General features: G+C 35.2%; 1 protein-coding gene across 5 annotated transcripts in view; it reads right to left on the reverse strand.

The window, feature by feature from the left end:
- The window catches only part of NAV3 (neuron navigator 3), a 599,001-nt gene that overhangs the window by 37,529 nt on the left and 541,418 nt on the right, over nt 1–20,054 (reverse strand). For all 5 annotated transcript variants that reach the window (XM_081248291.1, XM_081248290.1, XM_081248289.1 and 2 more), the window contains 2 exons: nt 18,154–18,237; nt 3,545–3,656 (listed from right to left, as the gene is read on the reverse strand). In XM_081248291.1, coding sequence (XP_081104417.1) covers nt 3,545–3,656; nt 18,154–18,237 — 196 coding nt within the window. The remainder of the gene's footprint in view (nt 1–3,544; nt 3,657–18,153; nt 18,238–20,054) is intronic.

Here is a 20,054-nt window from a genome sequence, read left to right on the forward strand (position 1 = left end):
CTATTTTTCCCTTCATAACTGACTTTTACAAATAAAACAGATGTATTAAGCGTTAAAGTATTCCAGAGTTTTTATCATATCCAGAATTAATAAATTTTATTTGACTTCAAGTAATCCCAAATTTTAAAAAGACAGGTAAATTCTTGTTAATCGTAGGTCAAAAGTAGTCCTTGGAGGTATTAGTTATGTTCAATTATGACCGCATTTCCAATAAAGATTGGCAAGGGCATAATTTCCATAATACCAGGAATGAAGGGAATGCATTTTACTTTTTTCTGACAATTCTTTTCTTGTGTTTGTAAGTATCTGATTGAGTACTTTTGGCATTGCAGAGCTCAGTAAAGAATGGGTGACCAAATGAATATCAACAATCTGAATGAAGGGAGCTTATTTTTAAAATATCAATTTCAGTTATATGTTTATTCATTCATTCATTTTCCACTTCCCACCTTCTGCACCATCACTGTTCTAGTTCAAGCCACCAACATCACCTACCTGCTCTAAGAAAGAACAGCTGTCCAACTCACCTTCAAACCATTCCACAAACCAGAGTTAGAGAAATTTTTTTACAGAAAAACCTCACCATCACTCCCTTACCTGAGACTTCCCAATAGATTTCCATTTTACTAAGAATAGGAAACATTTCAACTCTTAAATATGGCCCAAAGGTTCCTCAGTAATCTGGTCAGTACTTATCTCTCCAACCTGGTTCTACTCACTTTATCTTTGGCCATTATCTTCCTTGTATCAGTTCCATAAAGGCACTAATCTCTTTTCTGTCTCAAGACCCTCCTGGAATGCTCTTCTCTAAATATTTACAATATGCCTTGATATGAGTTTTAATACTACAGAAATACAATCTGAATATTCTATATACATTCAAACCTCTATAACTATTTGTTTTTGTTAGTTTTAAATCTTATAAAATTATTTTTAAATCTTTCTTAGCCAAGTTGAATATTAACTGTTATTGTTTTGTTCATTTTAGGTATCCCTCCCACATTTCTGAGCAAAGGAATTCCTATTTTTCAATTCCAGTAGATATATTAAGCTACCTGTTGCCTGAGATAAAAGGAATCTTTCCAGAAAGTTTTACTTCAGTGACTTGTACTGTGGTAAAGAAAGGATTAAGCCTTTTTAAATCCCTTCTGGACCTATTTACTGACATGAAGATTTAGAACATAAGCTGCTTTATTATAGCTCTAAGATAAGCTTTAAATATGCAGTAATTTTCCATGCCACATATACATTAACTCCCCCACATGGAAAGTTGCTAAATTCTTAACAGAAGTAGCCCCTAGAGAACTAGTTTGTCCTTCAATTTAAGTATATCTCACTTTATATAACTGTTTTTCTATAAGTTAAATTTCAAGTTATAAAAAATTGTATTAGTCCTTTCTATAAAATTTGAATAAGCCCCTTTTATGTGCAAGCCATCGTCACAGCCAGGATTAAGGATTAAGAAAACAGACCACCCTGCCATCGACCAGGAAAGGCAGACCATAAACAAATTAAGGCACCAAAGTGTCTTAATGCAAATTTTGATGAGGGAAGTACAGTTATTTCCAGAAACATATCACAGAGGGACCTCATATAGTTTAGGAGACAAGCAGGCATGTTTAGGCTAACTCTTGCAAGATCTCAAAAAGTTTTTATGCGGAACAAACAGGGTAGAAAGTTCCAAGTAGAATAAAGAGAATATATAAAGAATTTTTGAAAAACTGAAAGAAGTTCTGGATAGCTGAAACATGAAATACACAACACGACAAAATAGCAAGACATAAGGTCTAGAACAGTGTCTAGCACACAAATGGTAATATCAATAAATACTTGTTGAATGAACGAAGCTGCCGAAGAGAGATTATGTCATGTTAAGGAGTTAGTATTTCATCCAAAGGCAATGGGATACCTTTTAAGTATATATTGTTAGACAACTGCTCTGGTCTCAGTGTGAAGAATGGCATAAGGAGGTGAAAGATGAAGAGCAGGAAGGCTCCTTAAGACTAGGAGTTTGTGGTCATAGTTCAGGGGAGATATGAGGAATGGTGATAGCAGGATCAGAGAAAAGGGAATAACATATATTTAATGGATGGAATCAATAGAACTTAGTGATTTACTGTGTACGAAGAGGAGGATTTCTGGCCACATGGAAGGATGGTGATGCTGTTTACTGAGAAAGGGACACTGAAGGTAAAGCAGGTCTGAGAAGGAAGAAGACAAGTTCAAATTTGGAGATGTTGACTTTCAGGTGACAAACAGACATCCAAAGATAACCTAATGGAGTTTTCTCTTTGGCAGCTAGATATACAAATCTGTAACTCAAGAGATGAGCCTGCCCTGGAGAGATATATTTGACAGTTATCAACACATAAATAAGAATTATAGGTAGAGTACTAGATGAGCTTGTACAAAATTTTAGATAGGATGAAGAGAATCATAATGTATAAAATCATAATGGAAGACACTTTAGGACTGCATTCTAAGAAACATCAACATTTAACAAATGCATACAAACGAGTGAATCTACAAGAGAAACTGTGAAAGAAATTTCAAAGGAGCGGAAGAAAAACTAAGAATGTGGATGTCATGAGCATTAGAAGAAGTGAACGTTTCAAGTAGGATGCAGTGGACATCAGCATCAAATGCTATTTGCACAACAAATACAATAAGAATTTTAAATTTTGTACTGGATTTAGAGTCATCTAAGTCATTATTGATGCTGGAGAGAACAGTTTTGGTGGAGTAGTAGAAAGAGAAACCCCACTCCCATGGTCTGAAGTGTAACTGGCTGTTGAAGACATTGAATGATTCCATCAAGCTTTCCCAAAATTCATCTGGAACTGCGAAGAGAGATGATGACAGTGCACTCAGGATTTAGGAAACCATTTTTCAGCTGGTAAAGAGTTGAGCATATTGAACGCTACTGCAAAGAGTCAGAACAGGAATAAGTACAACCTATGTAAAGAAAACAATGGCATGACATTATCACAGAGTATTTCTTCAGTGGCAATTTAAGGAGTGGGGTGGTGGCAGAGAAGATGATTTTATCATTGCTTCCAATTGCTGAAGCATAGTAATAATTAAAAACACACCAACTTTTAGTCCATTTTCTTACTGTTTTGTAAGTTCTCTACAGAAAATGTACCTTTTTATTGCCCCCACCCAGGACGAGTTGCTCCCAGTATCCACTACTTCAGCATATTGATTATTGTATTTTTACATACAGGTCTAGATCTTCATACTCCTTCTCAGGTTTGTTTTGCTTGAAGGCAGATATGACTACATTAACCAACCTCCTCAGACCCACCTTCACCAAATCAAGTGGAGAGAAAAGTGCTGGACGGTAGAAGCAATTTCCTTAAGGTCAGTTTGATACTGAAGCCTACTGTTCTTAAATTCTGAGATTCTGACTGCCTTAGTAGCAACTTATATTGATATATTATAAAAGGCAGTGTGACTGAGTAAAAGCAGCTTTGCTCTAATTAATAAATAAAAATAGATTCCTAGTAGATTGGATGAAAAATGGCAAGATTTCTAAACATACCTTTGGGAGGGTGGTCTGGACCATTGAGCGCTCCCTGAATGGCTGCCTGGGCAGCAGAGTTCTGGGCCTTCAGCATTTCAATGGTTTCTCTTAGTTCGATCAGTTCAGACTCCTGTGAAACAAACAGAATTTAGGAGCTTTAAAAGTAAAAGATTCTTATTCACAGCTCACTATCAAATGAGTTTGATTTTATGTAGTGCTAACGTCCTGGTAGATTTAGATGCGTGGCTGACCTTTCAAGTTGTGTCTTACAACCTCTTACTTGTAAATGTAAGAAGGTAAATGCAATAGAGAATTAAAAAATAATGTCTTGGTTATTCTCTTATAAACGTGGTCTGAACAGTCTTTATTTATTTAAAAGGGTGGTACCCAGAGCTGACCAGTACCATATAAAGCAAGATATCACACTGCTCATTTTAGATACCAAACTTATTAATACTACCCATGATTATATTACATAGATAAATACTATTATTGCATTGGTACATCATATTGCATTTACTGTTAACTGAAAACCCTGAGTTTTTGTCAAATGAGTGATTTTAGATTTTCTCATTTATTTTGCACTTAGGAAATAGATTCTTTATATTCAAGAACAAAACCTAGAATTAATTCCTAACTCACTGCTATTAAATGCCATATGTCATCTTAGATTCTGGCACTTTTCACCCAACAAAATTCCTAGTATGAAGATCTAGTTTCACCAAGCCAAAGCAATACAGGAATTTTTAAAAAGTGAATAGAAATAATATGTAATGTATAGTCCTTAAAATAGTTAAATTATTTAAAAAGCTTACAAATCAAATTTTTATAAAACATCTATTTTCTTATTGAATTAAGGGTAATTTTAAGCTATATCTCAATGAAAATCCGTGTATAAATTTGATCTCCCATAGTTATTTAAATGAATATCTTTACCAGAAATAAAGGACTCACTATTAGGAAGATAAGATAACAGCACCAACACAACAACAAGGAACTGGAGTGCTGTTTCATCAGAAGCAATATTTCCAACAGGTGCACAAATACAAAGAGTATCCTTCTTGGCAGTGATAGCAATCTTAAAAATTAGAATTCTTGTCAGCCTCTGGGGGGGGCAGAATTCCTCCATAACGTGTTTGTCATTCATCATTTTCTCCATTTTCTTTCTTTGGCAGAAAGCCAAAGAATCAGGCTTGGGTTCTTCACTCTGTGGTAAGCAGTTTATCCCTACTTAATGTCTCCCAGTATATATGAAAAAAGGCAGGACAGTGACAACTGCCGCTGCAGGAAACTGCTTCATACATGAGAATGTCCAATGGCTATCCCAGCCTTAGACATTTTTTTAAAAAAAAGATAGATGGTGCTAATTGAAACGATATCCAAGTTCGGAATAGATACTTGGCATCTCATATATCTATCTTCTCTGAGTATCTGGCATATTCCTGATAAAAGACAGTTAGGTATTTTTAAAAAAACAAACCCTCTTATAGACTTTTAATAGCTTATAAGTCAAAGAATCTCATAATAGAAAATCAATAGCGACCTCCTGGATTCATAGATGGATCTTCAGATACTTGAGTATAATTTCATTTGCATTTATTTATCATAAAGGAAAAAGAACATGTTTGTGAAAACTGACAATAACATGACAAATTCAAATACAATTCATCATAATTTCTCAGTCTCTCCAAGTTTTATCTATATTCTGTCCCTTGCCCAACTAGTAATAGATTATTGTACCAAAATTGAATCTACTTCCCATTTAAAATAAATCTCCGAAGTGATGAAATATTTATTGGAAATCCATTCTGCTTTTACCAGGAATTTATTCACAAAAGAACACCTATAGTGCATACTTAGTGAATCACATAATTTAAATAGTTAATTTTATAACATATAGACTAAGATGAATGTTAAATTTTAAAAAAAGTCAGATTTTCATCCTTGAATTTAAAATCAACAGTGCTTGTACTTCGGATTAAAAATCTACTAAAACATTTGGCTTTAGGTTTAAAGAGGAAAAATGAAATTGAAATCTCATACAAATGTCTAAAAATTTAGCTTAATTTTATGGGTTGGCTGACTTATTTTACTGTCAAAATTCTACTCTTTTCTAGAGAAACCTCTTCTAAAAACTTTTTTTTTTTAATTAGAAGTAAAATGTTCAGGTAATATTGATTTTTCAGAAAACTATGTTTAATGAAATAGAAGAATGATCACTTTCTAAAATTTTAAGTATATTTTTAACAACAACAGATATTAGCAGGGTAGTTGTTACTCAGTGTGGCACAATAAGCCCAAAGGAAGAATAACTAAGTAAGAAATATATTCGTTATATAATGTGGGAAAAAAACATCTATGAAATAATTAGTTTAGCCAAATTCAGATTAGCAGTTCTTTTGGAGAACTTTGTAAGTATAAATTGTCTTTAATTAAAAAGATAGTTAAAAAAAAAAAAAGATAGTTAGAGAAGCAAGAAGAACTACAATCCTGCAGCCTGTGGAACAAAAACCACATTCACAGATAGACAAGATGAAAAGTCAGAGGGCTATGTACCAGTTGAAGGAACAAGATAAAACCACAGAAAAACAACTAAATGAAGTGGAGATAGGCAACCTTCCAGAAAAAGAATTCAGATAATGATAGTGAAGATGATCCAGGACCTCGGAAAAAGAATGGAGGCAAAGATTGAGAAGATGCAAGAAATGTTTAACAAAGACCTAGGAGAATTAAAGAACAAACAGAGATGAACAATACAATAACAGAAATGAAAAATACACTAGAAGGAATCAATAGCAGAATAACTGAGGCAGAAGAATGGATAAGTGACCTGGAAGACAGAATGGTGGAATTCACTGCTGTGGAACAGAATAAAGAAAAAAGAATGAAAAGAAATGAAGACAGCCTAAGAGACCTCTGGGACAACATTAAATGCAACAACATTCACTTTATAGGGGTCCCAGAAGGAGAAGAGAGAGAGAAAGGACCCGAGAAAATATTTGAAGAGATTATAGTAGAAAACTTCCCTAACATGGGAAAGGAAATAGCCACCTAAGTCCAGGAAGCACAGAGGGTCTCACACAGGACAAACCCAAGGAGAAACACGCCAAGATACATAGTGATCAAATTGACAAAAATTAAAGACAAAGAAAAATTATTGAGAGCAGCAAGGGAAAAATGACAAATAACATACAAGGGAACTCCCATAAGGTTAACAGCTGATTTCTCAGCAGAAACTCTACAAGCCACAAGGGAGTGGCGTGATATAATTAAAGTGATGAAAGGAAAGAACCTACAACCAAGATTACTCTACCTGTCAAGGATCTCATTCAGATTCGATGGAGGAATCAAAAGCTTTACAGATAAGCAAAAGCTAAGAGAATTCAGCACCACCAAACCAGCTTTACAACAAATGCTAAAGGAACTTCTCTAAGTGGGAAACACAAGAGAAGAAAAGGACCTACAAAACCAAACCCAAAACAATTAAGAAAATGGTAATAGGAACATACATATTGATAATTATCTTAAATGTGAATGCATTAAATGCTCCAACCAAAAGATACAGGCTTGTTGAATGGATACAAAAATAACACCCATATATGTGCTGTCTACAAGAGACCCACTTCAGACCTAGGGACACATACAGACCGAAAGTGAGGAGATGGAAAAAGATATTCCATGCAAATGGAAATCAAAAGAAAGCTGGAATAGCAATACTCACATTAGATAAAATAGACTTTAAAACAAAGAATGTTACAAGAGACAAGGAAGGACACTACATAATGATCAAGGGATCAATCCAAGAAGAAGATATAACAATTATAAATATATATGCACCCAACATAGGAGCACCACAATATATAAGGCAACTGCTAACAGCTATACAAGAGGAAATCGACAGTAACACAATGATAGTGGGGGACTTTAAAACCTCACTTACACCAATGTACAGATCATCCAAAGTGAAAATAAATAAGGAAACAGAAGCTTTAAATGACACAATAGACCAGATAGATTTAATTGATATTTGTAGGACATTCCATCCAAAAACAGCAGATCACACTTTCTTCTCAAGTGAGCATGGAACATTCTCCAGGATAGATCACATCTTGGGTCACAAATCAAGCCTCAGTAAATTTAAGAAAATTGAAATTATATCAAGCATCTTTTCTGACCACAACGCTATGAGATTAGAAATGAATTACAGGGAAAAAAACGTAAAAAAACACAAACACATGGAGGCTAAACAGTATGTTACTAAATAAGCAAGAGATCACTGAAGAAATCAAAGAGGAAATCAAAAAATACCTAGAGACAAATGACAATGAAAACTGGACGATCCAAAACCTATGGGATGTGACAAAAGCAGTTCTAAGAGGGAAGTTTATAGCTATACAAGCCTACTTCAAGAAACAAGAAAAATCTCAAGTAAACAATCTAACCTTACACCTAAAGGAACTACAGAAAGAAGAACAAACAAAACCCAAAGTTAGCAGAAGGAAAGAAATCATAAAGATCACAGCAGAAATAAATGAAATAGAAACAAAGAAAACAATAGCAAAGATCAATAAAACTAAAAGCTGGTTCTTTGAGAAGAAAAACAAAATTGATAATCCATTAGCCAGACTCATCAAGAAAAAGAGGGAGAGGACTCAAATCAATAAAATTACAAGTGAAAAAGAAGTTACAACAGACAATGCAGAAACACAAAGCATCTTAAGAGAATACTACAAGCAACTCTATGTCAATAAAATGGAGAACCTGGAAGAAATGGACAAATTCTTAGAGAGGTATAACCTTCCAAGACTGAATCAGGAAGAAATTGAAACTATGAACAGCCCAATCACAAGTAATGAAATTGAAACTGTGATTAAAAATCTTCCAACAGGGCTTCCCTGGTGGCGCAGTGGTTGAGAGTCCGCCTGCCGATGCAGGGGACACGGATTTGTGCCCCAGTCCGGGAAGATCCCACATGCTGCGGAGCGGCTGGGCCCCTGAGCCATGGCAGCTGAGCCTGCGCGTCCGGAGCCTGTGCTCCACAATGGGAGAGGCCACAGCAGTGAGAGGCCCGCGTACCACACACACACACAAAAAATCTTCCAACAAACAAAAGTCCAGGACCAGATGGCTTCACAGGTGAATTCTATCAAACATTTAGAAAAGAGCTAACACCCATCCTTCTCAAACTCTCCCAAAAATTGCGGAGGAAGGAACACTCCCAAACTCATTCTATGAGGCCACCATCACCCTGAAACGAAAACCAGACAAAGATACTACAAAAAAAGAAAATTATATACCAGTATCACTGATGAATATAGATGCAAAAATCCTCAACAAAATACTAGCAAACAGAATCCAACAACACAATAAAAGGCACATACACTATGATCAAGTGGGATTTATCCCAGGGATGCAAGGATTCTTCAATATATGTAAATCAATCAACGTGATACAGCATATTAACAAATTGAAGAATAAAAACCATATGATCATCTCAATAGATGCAGAAAAGGCTTTTGACAATATTCAACACCCATTTATGATAAAAACTCTCCAGAAACTGGGCAAAGAGGGAACCTACCTCAACATAATAAAGGCCATATATGACAAACCCACAGCAAATATCATTCTCAATGGTGAAAAACTGAAAGCATTTCCTCTAAGATCAGGAACAAGACAAGGATGTCCACTCTCACCAGTATTATTCAACATAGTTTTTGAAGTCCTAGCCATGGCAATCAGAGAAGAAAAAGAAATAAAAGGAATACAAATTGGAAAAGAAGAAGTTAAACTGTCATAGTTTGCAGATGACATGATACTATACATACAGAATCCTAAAGATGCCAACAGAAAACTAGTAGAGCTAATGAATGAATTTGGTAAAGTTGCAGGATATGAAATTCATGCACAGAAATCTCTTGCATTCCTACACACTAATGATGAAAAATCTGAAAGAGAAATTAAGGAAACACTCCCATTTACCACTGCAACAAAAAGAATAAAATACCTAGGAGTAAACCTACCTAGGGAGACAAAAGACCTGTATGCAGAAAACTATAAGACACTGATGAAAGAAATTGAAGATGATACAAACAGATGGAGAGATATACCATGTTCTTGGATTGGAAGAATCAATATTGTGAAAATGACTATGCTACCCAAAGCAATCTACAGATTCAATGCAATCCCTATCAAATTACTAATGGCATTTTTTATGGAACTAGAACAAAAAATCTTAAAATTCGTATGGAGACACAAAAGACCCTGAATAGCCAAAGCAGTCTTGAGGGAAAAAAACAGAGCTGGAGGAATGAGACTCCTTGACTTCAGACTATACTACAAAGCTACAGTAATCAAGACAATATGGTACTGGCACAAAAGCAGAAATATAGATCAAGGGAACAAGATAGAAAGCTCAGAGATAAACCCATGCATTTATGGTCAACTAATCTATGACAAAGGAGGCAAGGATATACAATGGAGAAAAGACAGTCTCTTCAGTAAGTGGTGCTGGGAAAACTGGACAGCTACATGTAAAAGAATGAAATTAGAACACTCCCTAACACCATACACAAAAATAAACTCAAAATGGATTAGAGACCTACATGTAAGACCAGACACTATAAAACTGTTAGAGGAAAACTTAGGAAGAACACTGTTTGACATAAGTCACAGGAAGATCTTTTTGATCTACCTCCTAGAGTAATGGAAATAAAAACAAAAATAAACAAATGGGACCTAATGAAACTTAAAAGCTTCTGCACAGCAAAGGAAACCATAAACAAGACGAAAAGACAACCTTCAGAATGGGAGAAAGTATTTGCAAATGAATCAACGGAGAAAGGATTAATCTCCAAAATATATAATCAGCTCATGCAGCTCAATATTAAAAAAACAAACAACCCAATCCAAAAATGGGCAGAAGACCTAAATAGACATTTCTCCAAAGAAGACATACAGATGGCCAAGAAGCACATGAAAAGCTGCTCAACATCACTAATTATAGGGAAATGCAAATGAAAACTACAATGAGGTATCACCTCACACCAGTTAGAATGGACATCATCAGAAAATCTACAAACAACAAATGCTGGAGAGGGTGGGGAGAAAAGGGAACCCTCTTGCACTGTTGTTGGGAATGTAAATTGATACAGCCACTACAGAGAACGTTATGCAGTTTCCTTAAAAAACTAAAAATAGAATTACCATATGATCCAGCAATCCCACTACTGGGCATATATCCAGAGAAAACCATAATTCAAAAAGACACATGCACCCCAGTGTTCATTGCAGCACTATTTACAGTAGCCAGGTCATGGAAGCAACCTAAATGCCCATCGACAGACGAGGGGATAAAGAAGATGTGGTACATATACACAATGGAATATTTCTCAGCCCTAAAAAGGAATGAAATTGGGTCATCTGTTGAGACATGGATGGATCTAGCAACTGTCATACAGAGTGAAGTAAGTCAGAAAGAGAAAGACAAATATCATATATTAATGCATATATGTGGAACCTAGAAAAATGGTACAGATGAACCGGTTTGCAGGGCAGAAGTTGAGACACACATGTAGAGAACATACGTATGGACACCAAGGGGGGGAAGCAGCGGGGGTTGGAGGTGGTGGCGGGATGAATTGGGCGAATGGGATTGACATGTATACACTGATGTGTATAAAATTGATGACTAATAAGAACCTGCTGTATAAAAAAATAAAATGAAATTTAAAAATTTAAAAAAAAGATAGTTAAATTCTACACTGATAGTCTGTTAAACCTGAACTAGTTATCTCTCCATATCTGCAAAAGTCCCTTCCTTTTTTCTTACTTCAGTTAATGAGATCCACCCTCACCATCATTCAAACGAGCACCACCTCTTTCTCTGAGTCTTTCCATGTGATTTCCTCCTGTGCTTTGAACATCCTTCACCCTTAAGGGCCATGGTGACACGTCTCCATCCACATGACACCTCTTAGTTTTCCTTTGAGGAAAAATGAACAGGTTCCTTCTCTATGCATCCAGACCATTTAATGCATTCAGCTTGTTTAGCTGTCCAAGAGTTTATCTTTTCACCTGATTTATGATCTGATCTCAGTAAATGTTGGGACGATTTTGTTCAAATGTCTGGTCTATGTTAAACAGGTGTTTCTTCTCTTCAAAGAATGATGTAAAACTTCAACTCCACTGCATATTTTAACAAGAGGGTGTCTGATCACTTACGATGCTATATACTAAAAACATCAATAACTTTATTATTCATTATAAAGTGAAAGTCTCAATGTGGCTAAATCAGTGGAATCACTTCCTTTGGATGGCAACAAAGTGGGTTTTCCTTTCTCTCTTTTCCAAAAGTGTATAGTGATGAATATAAAGCATTTTAGAATGAAAACTGGACTGAGACAGAAATTTCTAAATAGTTTATTTCTAGCCTTCCTTTTTTCCCCTTTGTAATTATAGTTGATTGCCCACATTTATTTTTAAGGTACATATTCTCTAAGATGTCTATAATCATGGAGCTTGCAGTGCCATCGCCAAGGACAACTATGGACTCCCTGTTTTAGTTTTGGCCGTGGCAGGGAGTGTGGATTAGAAAAATAATTAGAAGTGAGTTCCAGAGATAACCAACTATAAAATCGTTTGATAATCTGAAATATTTTCACATAGTCTTTTCATTTTAAAGGTGACCTAATAGAAGATAACTTAAGTTTTGAGAATCCCTATTAAACCTTCAGAAAGAACCTGGAAAAGGTAGATAGCATCAAGAGATGAATTTGAAGTTTGTTCCTCTAATTTAGTAGTTTTCAGTTTCCTACTCTTCTCCCAAAGAGAAGATTGGGGCTGGAGTAACTCTTCAGAGGGTCTTGGGAATAAGATGATCAGATAATATTTTATTGATATTTTCCACTTTTCAAAAATGATACTTTAAAACGTGAGAACCGAACTCAAATTTCATTTACCTACAATGAGCCATTCAAGATAATGATGCCCCAAACATAGGCTGACCACGTGAGATTCCAGTAATGTAGTCTATGTGAGTTTCTTGTGTATAAGAGGCTGGATGGAGTCAGTATCTCTTCTAACTGTTTTGTACATGCCTCTGAGGCTAAACAAGCTATCAAGGTCAGACTTGAAATGCTTCAAAATAAAGTGATCAAATGATCAAATATTGTGTCATAATACTGGCGTTGCTCCGTGTTTTTCCAATCTAACTTCCTAACGACATCTGACCTGTTTCCAAATTTCTCCTGGACACAGGCCTTATTGAGAATCTTACAGCTTGGCAACAAATCTCATCAACCAGCCTGACCTTCTACTTGACCTTCTAGGCAAGGCTCTTAAAATTTTTCCACTAAACCAGTCTTTTGCTTCCTCACATTGACACAGTTAATCTCACATTATCTAGCTATAGTTGCTTTGAACACAACCCACTCTCCAACCCTTCGTATGTGTCTTGAAATTTTGTGAAGTTTTCTGCTGAAAGAACCTGGCCAGTCCTGGTTCTAACTAAATGAACTGAATTCATCAAACCCCCGTAGCACAAGTAACTTGAATCCATAAGTAACTTACAGATTCAAATTATCCTATGCCCTAAAAGGCTAATGAATATATTTTCTGAGTCTAGTGATAAATTTTAAAAAACACTTCTAGATGATGAATATTTAACCTGAACTAGGAGTTAATGTAAAGACCCAATTCAACTAAAATTTTAGCTTCTACATTATCTATTTCCAGAGAGTTGGTTTTGAATTTTCTAAGTTTTAACATTTAAGTGTCTATTCATCTAGTCATCCAAAAAAGCAGTTTCACAGAGGTAAGCATGAGCAAACCCTAGACTTTATAGTTAGCATAGAATCAAGATCTGAGCTCCACTACTCAAACAAAAATATATTCCTCTGTCATGCTCTGACCTTCTAACAAGACTAATCTACCACACCTTAACATATGTTCTAATTGCCTCTGGCACTACAGATATAAGGAAGTGATTTGAAAGTCTTCTAATTATCAATGAGTATATAGCCTTAGTAAATTTGCAAGGATTTAGCAGTAGTTGTGTAAAAATTTCATTCATAAAAATATAGATTTGCAGAATTCTTATCATTTTGATGACCTTTATTGCAGCATAAGAAAATAAAACCCTGAACAATAATTTGAGTGACAATTTTTTCATTTCTGATACGAATGGTACGTAGCTAGTACCACTCTAGATGCACTGAAAAGAAGCCATTTCATCACATATAATAGATGCTTCAGGGCATTCAGTCTTAATTCTTTTAAAGAATCTGGGTGGAAAAGTACTAGTTAAGGGACAAGGACCTGAAATCCAGGTAAAATTCTTGATCAAACTATGTCACCATCACAGTCTGTTGAGCCTTAGGTACAGGGGATACCTAGAGATAATGTCACCCTCTGGGCAGCATTACTGACAATTATCTTAATTACTCTTATTTATAGACTTACTGTTCCATAACACATGGTCTTCTGGCAGCTACAGGGAATGCTGTTAAACTACTGGGAAATGCTGCTAGACTGATCTTCATTAACTAACTTTTATCATGTGAGCCTAGTGTCAAAAAACTTTGAATGGCTCCCTGTTTCCAAGGGCCAGATTCCTTAGATATCCTTCAAGCCTTGGTTCCACATTTCCCTCCACATTCCTTCTTTTTCCCTTAATGTCTCCCATAATTTCCCTCCTTGCTGTTCACACTCATGGTGTTCCTTCCTCTATGACACGTGGTCCTCTATCTCTCCTGAATTAATTTTTTTCATCCTCCCAGAGCCTGACAAGGCTCCTCTTGGCCACCTCTCCTCTAAAACTAATGTAAATAGACAAACAGACATAGAAAACAAACTTATGGTTACTAAAGGGGAAAGGGGAGGGGGGAAAAAATAGGAGTTTGGGATTAATATATACACATTACCATATAAAAAAGAGATAACCAACAAGGACCTGCTGTATAGCATAGGGAACTATACTCGATATTTTGTAATAGCCTATAAGGGAAAAGAATTTGAAAAAGAATAGATATAACTATTCTATAACTATATATATAACTGAATCATTTTGCTGTATACCTGAAATTAACACAACATTGTAAATCAACTATACTTCAATAAAAAACAAAACAAAACAAAAAACCACACACACAAAAAAAACCCAACCCCCCCCTCCCCCCCACCAAAGCTAGTGTGAAAATGCAATGGTTCTCTGTGAGAACACTCAGGACATTGTCCTGTTATATTTCTAATTGCACCTCATATTTTATGCCTCCTGAGTTATTCATACATGTCTTTTCTTTCTTTTATTTTTATTTGTTTATTTATTTTTACCAGGCTACAAGTATACAAAAGCAGTGTTTTGGCACATACATTTAGCAAGAGAATCGGTGTGACTTGGCATCTGGAAACAAGGAAAAAATTTAGAACATTATTCAAGGGAGTGATTTTGGTCTATAAACCTAACTAAAATTTTGATACAATTTTCAGGCTATTAATGCCATATGATTGTTGAAAATCACACACTGAAGCAGGAGTCTTGGATCTGAGTCCTAGTTTAGTTTATCTCTTTCTTTCTTTCTTTTTTTTCTAGTTTATCTATTTCTTAAGTAGATACCCAAGCACATGCACCCAACTTGGCCTTTGGTTCTTCATGTGTTAGCATCCTACCTTGCTTCCCAATATACTCATTCTTAGCTTTAAATTTTTCAGTGGTCCTTATTTTCACCTGAAATTCCCATATAGTTGAATTATATTTTTATCATAATCTGTCACCTACTAGAATATAAACTCTATTTTATATTATAACTGGTTATAAACTAGCATATAAGTATGTGTGTGTGTATGTGTGTGTGTGTATTTCACTGCTGAATTCTCAGTAGCTAGAACAGTATCTCATACACAACAGAAATTCATTATAACTTTGGTGCATAACTAAATGGACAAAGGAACCTTGGAAGTCTAGGACAGAGTTTCAAAACCTCTGCTTTATATTCTCTGCTCTTTTTTCCCAGGATTGTTGGATCACCAGAGAACAATATGCCCTTTTATCTCAGCTCCCTGAAGAAAACGGCTTTCCTGAAATATATTAAATGTTATGCCCTCAGCTTTTAGAGAAATGTCTATTTGAACAGAGATTTTGTCTTTTGTTATTTCATGACCCCAATTTAAGAAATTTTACAATAAATTTGTCCTTGAATTCAGTGTCTGAAAGTTTGTCTCTTCAATCTAAATTATGCTCTTCTGGTCAGAAAATGAAAACTAAACATGCCAAGCAATGTCCCTTTGTGCCTTAGCTTCCTTGAGATCAATTCAGTTCAGTGAATTTCTACTTTGGGGTGGTAATTACCTAGGCTCAAGCATCTTGTTATATACATTCCTCTACTGGTTTTCACTAGATTCTGTCATTGAATTGTGTTATATCATAATCCAATAAACTTTATAAGATTCTCAAAACCACTCTGGAAAAAAGCAAGTTATAAATCTCAGATTACTAAAATAAACATTGTTAAATAAATAATATAATGAAATAAACATTGTTAATAAAATATAATGCTAATGTGAATGTTAAAAAACCTAATGTTGAGAAAATAAAATAAGCATCGTTTTGTGTGTATACATATTTCAATTAAAAGAGCAACCATTCTACTTTCACTTAAAAAAATGGCAAGGGCAATTGCAGACATCATGATATCTTCTGAGAAAACTTTACAATTTTGGCAATGTTATTTCAAGGATAATGTGCAAACAATTATATAATTCTTTGTATTATGGAGATGTATTCTAAAATATTCAGGAAATTTCATAGACATTATAAATTAACAAACATGTATATATTTCCAATTTCGATGAGAAATTTGCCTACAAATAAAAAAGAGCTGAAGGAAACATGGAGAGGCAAAATATATAAATTTTGATTTTTTAAAGATATTGAGACTTAAATACTAACCATGATTTCTAGCAATATGCCTGGCATATAACCAATGATGAATTTGGTTTATCTTACATTTTTTAAGGAAAAAGAGAGAAATATAAAGAAAGGTAACATTTGTTGACTATCCACTACCTGTGGCATATTACAGTATCTCACTCCTCAGAATGATTCTACAAGGTAGTTATTATAACTCTCACTTCTATAATGACAAAATTGAGGGTTACGAAAGGGAGATTCTCCAGTTCTTGAGAGACCTCGCCGAGATTCAAACTTGACGCTACTGGACTCCAACATTTATAATCTTTCCCACCTGTATGCCCTTAAAAAGGCCTTGTAATCCTATTTGCTGAGTTCTTATGTTACATAGTGAAATGGTAAATTGTATCCCCCCCAAAAAAAAAAGATTAAGACAACATGTATGTGGTCAAAGGAGTTTGTTATCTTCTCTTTCAGAGCAGGCTTGACAGGGATGGACAGTGTTCTCTTTCATGGGCAGGGGAGAGCTATGAAATAGGAGAATGAAAGATAAGGGCAAACAGAATACAGTTCTATAATTATACCAGGCAACTATACGAATATTCGATTTTCTCTTTTGGTTTAATTGGACTGTTCAGTTTTGTTTTTTTTTTTTTAACTTTAAAAAAAGTAGTAAACTGACAAAACTCAATAACACATGCTAGTTCTTTAAAGCCAAAGCCATATTTTACAGAACTGAAGCCAAAATCGAAGCCATCCCTATGGAAAGATATAGGAACTGATTCTATATCAGTTGAAATTATCCAAAACTATTTAGATATGGATCTTTTTGAAAATTAGATGAAAACTATGGAAATCTGCTCATATTATGCACATATGCCATTTTTACAAATATTTCCACACAATTTTAGAGACTTTTTAGACACTCATCCAAGGACTCAGGTTAGGGCCACCAAATTAATGGCAGGGAGGTAAGTTACTGGTCATCATATGGAAAGTGTCCAGATCCTTTCTATCCAGTGTGGACCTTTTGATATTTCTGCCTTTGTGAACCAAATTCTCTGTTGCTTTTTTTTTTTTTTAAACCATTCCTTCTTCTACTCCATAAAATCCTTCACGTTTATTTTAAAGCTTTTGATGTAGCTTAGCTTTACTTCAAAGACAGCATCCCCAGATGCCATCTAGTCTTGTTACTCCAAAATTATGCAGGACTGTTCCTTGTCTCGTGGATACTGTAACGTAAGGCCCCTTACTTTACAGAACCCTAACTTCTGTTTCAGGCCTTCTTCATGAGTATCTCAGATCACAGCCATGGTCTATAACTGGGCTTATAGACCATGAATTTGTGAAAATTCTTGTCAGAGTGCAATTCTCATCAACTGCATTAAATTATTCCTAGAATATTCTAACTCTTCTCCTGTTTCTTTTTCTTAACATTTGGTATTCTTTCAATAGTTCCAGTCAGAAGTAAAATAACAGACTGCCTGAAAAGAACATGTGTGTGTGTGTGTGTGTGTGTGTTCCAATATAGGTTAATCTGAATCATAATTCTTTAAATTAAAATCTGAAAAGAAAAGGTATTATCTTGCCATTGTTCCAATTTACTTTAGAATGGATCCTCTCAGTATTATTTCTAAGGAGCTGCATCTCAGGTATTGTTTAAATACCCTATGCAACTTCCTATCTTATTTCAAGCCCCAGTGGCAATTCCTGAACATACCTTCTGTTCCGCTGTCATGGTTAGACTTTGCAGTCGGCCAGTCATATTCCCTAAACTCTTTTCAAAAGCTGCTACGAGGTGAGCCTGTGAACAAAACGGAAGGAACATATCTTAAATGTCAGAACCTTACGTGGATGGATGAAAACCCCTCTCTTTACAAAATGCTTAATTTCAGGTATTCTTACTCTTTAAATACTATGACTGTCATGTCTGGCTTTCAGTGCTGACTCTCCGTTAACACAAATCTTCATCTATTATTTCTAAACTTCAGCTTAAAAATCAGTGTTTCAATCTTGACATTTAATGAGTTCAACTTCTGAAAGGGAATGGCATTTTGCAAATAAAAACACCTTCTAACTTGCACATCATGGAGGATTTGACACCCAAAATACTGGATAAAGTTCTGAGTTGCCAAGTTTTTAGACTCAAAGTCCAAGAGGAGGTCGTAGCAATAGTCAATGGACGAATGTTCCTCATTTTATACCTGCATGATGACCTTTGAAGATATTGTTAGCTCCTCTGTTGAAATGATGCTCTTCCTCCAAGTGCCAGAAATCTGCTGACAGCTATAACATTATCTTTCCTCTTTTTCTACTAACAAAGAATTGAATTGAAAAGAGTTGTCTTCACTTTCCAAACTCTTTTCAATAAAAAGGGCTTTTATTCCTACTTTTTTCCCTTCCACTAAGGAAATGTAGGTAGGCCAGCTAGAAATAATATTCAGTCATATTTTATTTAAGTTTTTGTGGCTCTGGGGTTTTATTTTAAATCTCAGAGAATTATACATATTGCAGTACATAACCATAACTCTTATGATTAAGAAGTATTTGAAAATCTTATTATAGTTCTAAAATAGGCCAGTTTCTATTGACATGCCATCATGCAACAGCTTGACCCACAGAATATTATGCATGAAGAGATGCGTCAACCTTTCACTGTGGCTTGATGTAGAACCACAGGTATGTTCTCCAATTTTATCGCATCCATAGAAAGATACAAGTACAGAATGTTTTACAACCTACATCTATAATAAACTATGTGTGGGGGAAAATTTGGCAAAAGATTGTTTTTTTGAGAGAAGGGAGTGAGAGGATGCAATTAAAATAAATCGCCTTGTAACTCTAGCAGAGCTGAAAGGCTGAGGTACCGATTATCAAATGGATCACAGGAGTCCTAAGAATTAGGGCGCTAGAAGATTATTTCATTATTAGTAACAGCCAGAAGTTTATTCCATTATTGGTAACAGCTAGAATGTACAAGTTCCTTCCATTAGCATCATGATACAGAGGTGTCTTTGTTCCCAGCTCTGAGCTCATCCTGGGATGCCTTTGTTTTCCTGACACTGTAATATAGAGAAAGATAATTTATAGAAGATGCTATTAATCTTCAGTCCATCAGTAAGTAAAACTCTATTCTTTCCCACCTAGCTACAAAACAGAAACAGACTCACAGACATAGAGAATAGACTTGTGGTTGCCAAGGGGGAGGGGGGTCGGGGAGGGCAGGACTGGGAGTTTGGGGTTAGCAGATGCAAACTATTATATATAGGATGGATAAACAACAAGGTCCTATTGTATAGTACAGGGAACTATTCAATATCCTGTGATCAACCATAATGGAAAATAATATAAAAAATAATTTCTATATAACTGAGTCACTTTGCTGTACAGCAGAGATTGGCACAGCATTGTAAATCAACCCTACTTCAATAAAAAAAATTTTTTAATAACCAAAAACAGCCTCTGTTCTTTTCCACTCCCTTCTCCCTCTTTCCGCCTTTCCCTCTCTCTCAGACACACACATACACACGGCCTTGAGAACTGTACTCCAAGGTTTGTTAGCAGGTTTTATCGGATAAATAACACTCTTTTAAAAAAACAAATAGTATCTAATAGTTCAAA

The sequence above is a fragment of the Mesoplodon bidens genome (genome assembly GCF_964165515.1).
Source record: "Mesoplodon bidens genome assembly, chromosome: 11".
In the NCBI taxonomy this organism is placed as follows: Eukaryota; Metazoa; Chordata; class Mammalia; order Artiodactyla; family Ziphiidae; genus Mesoplodon; species Mesoplodon bidens.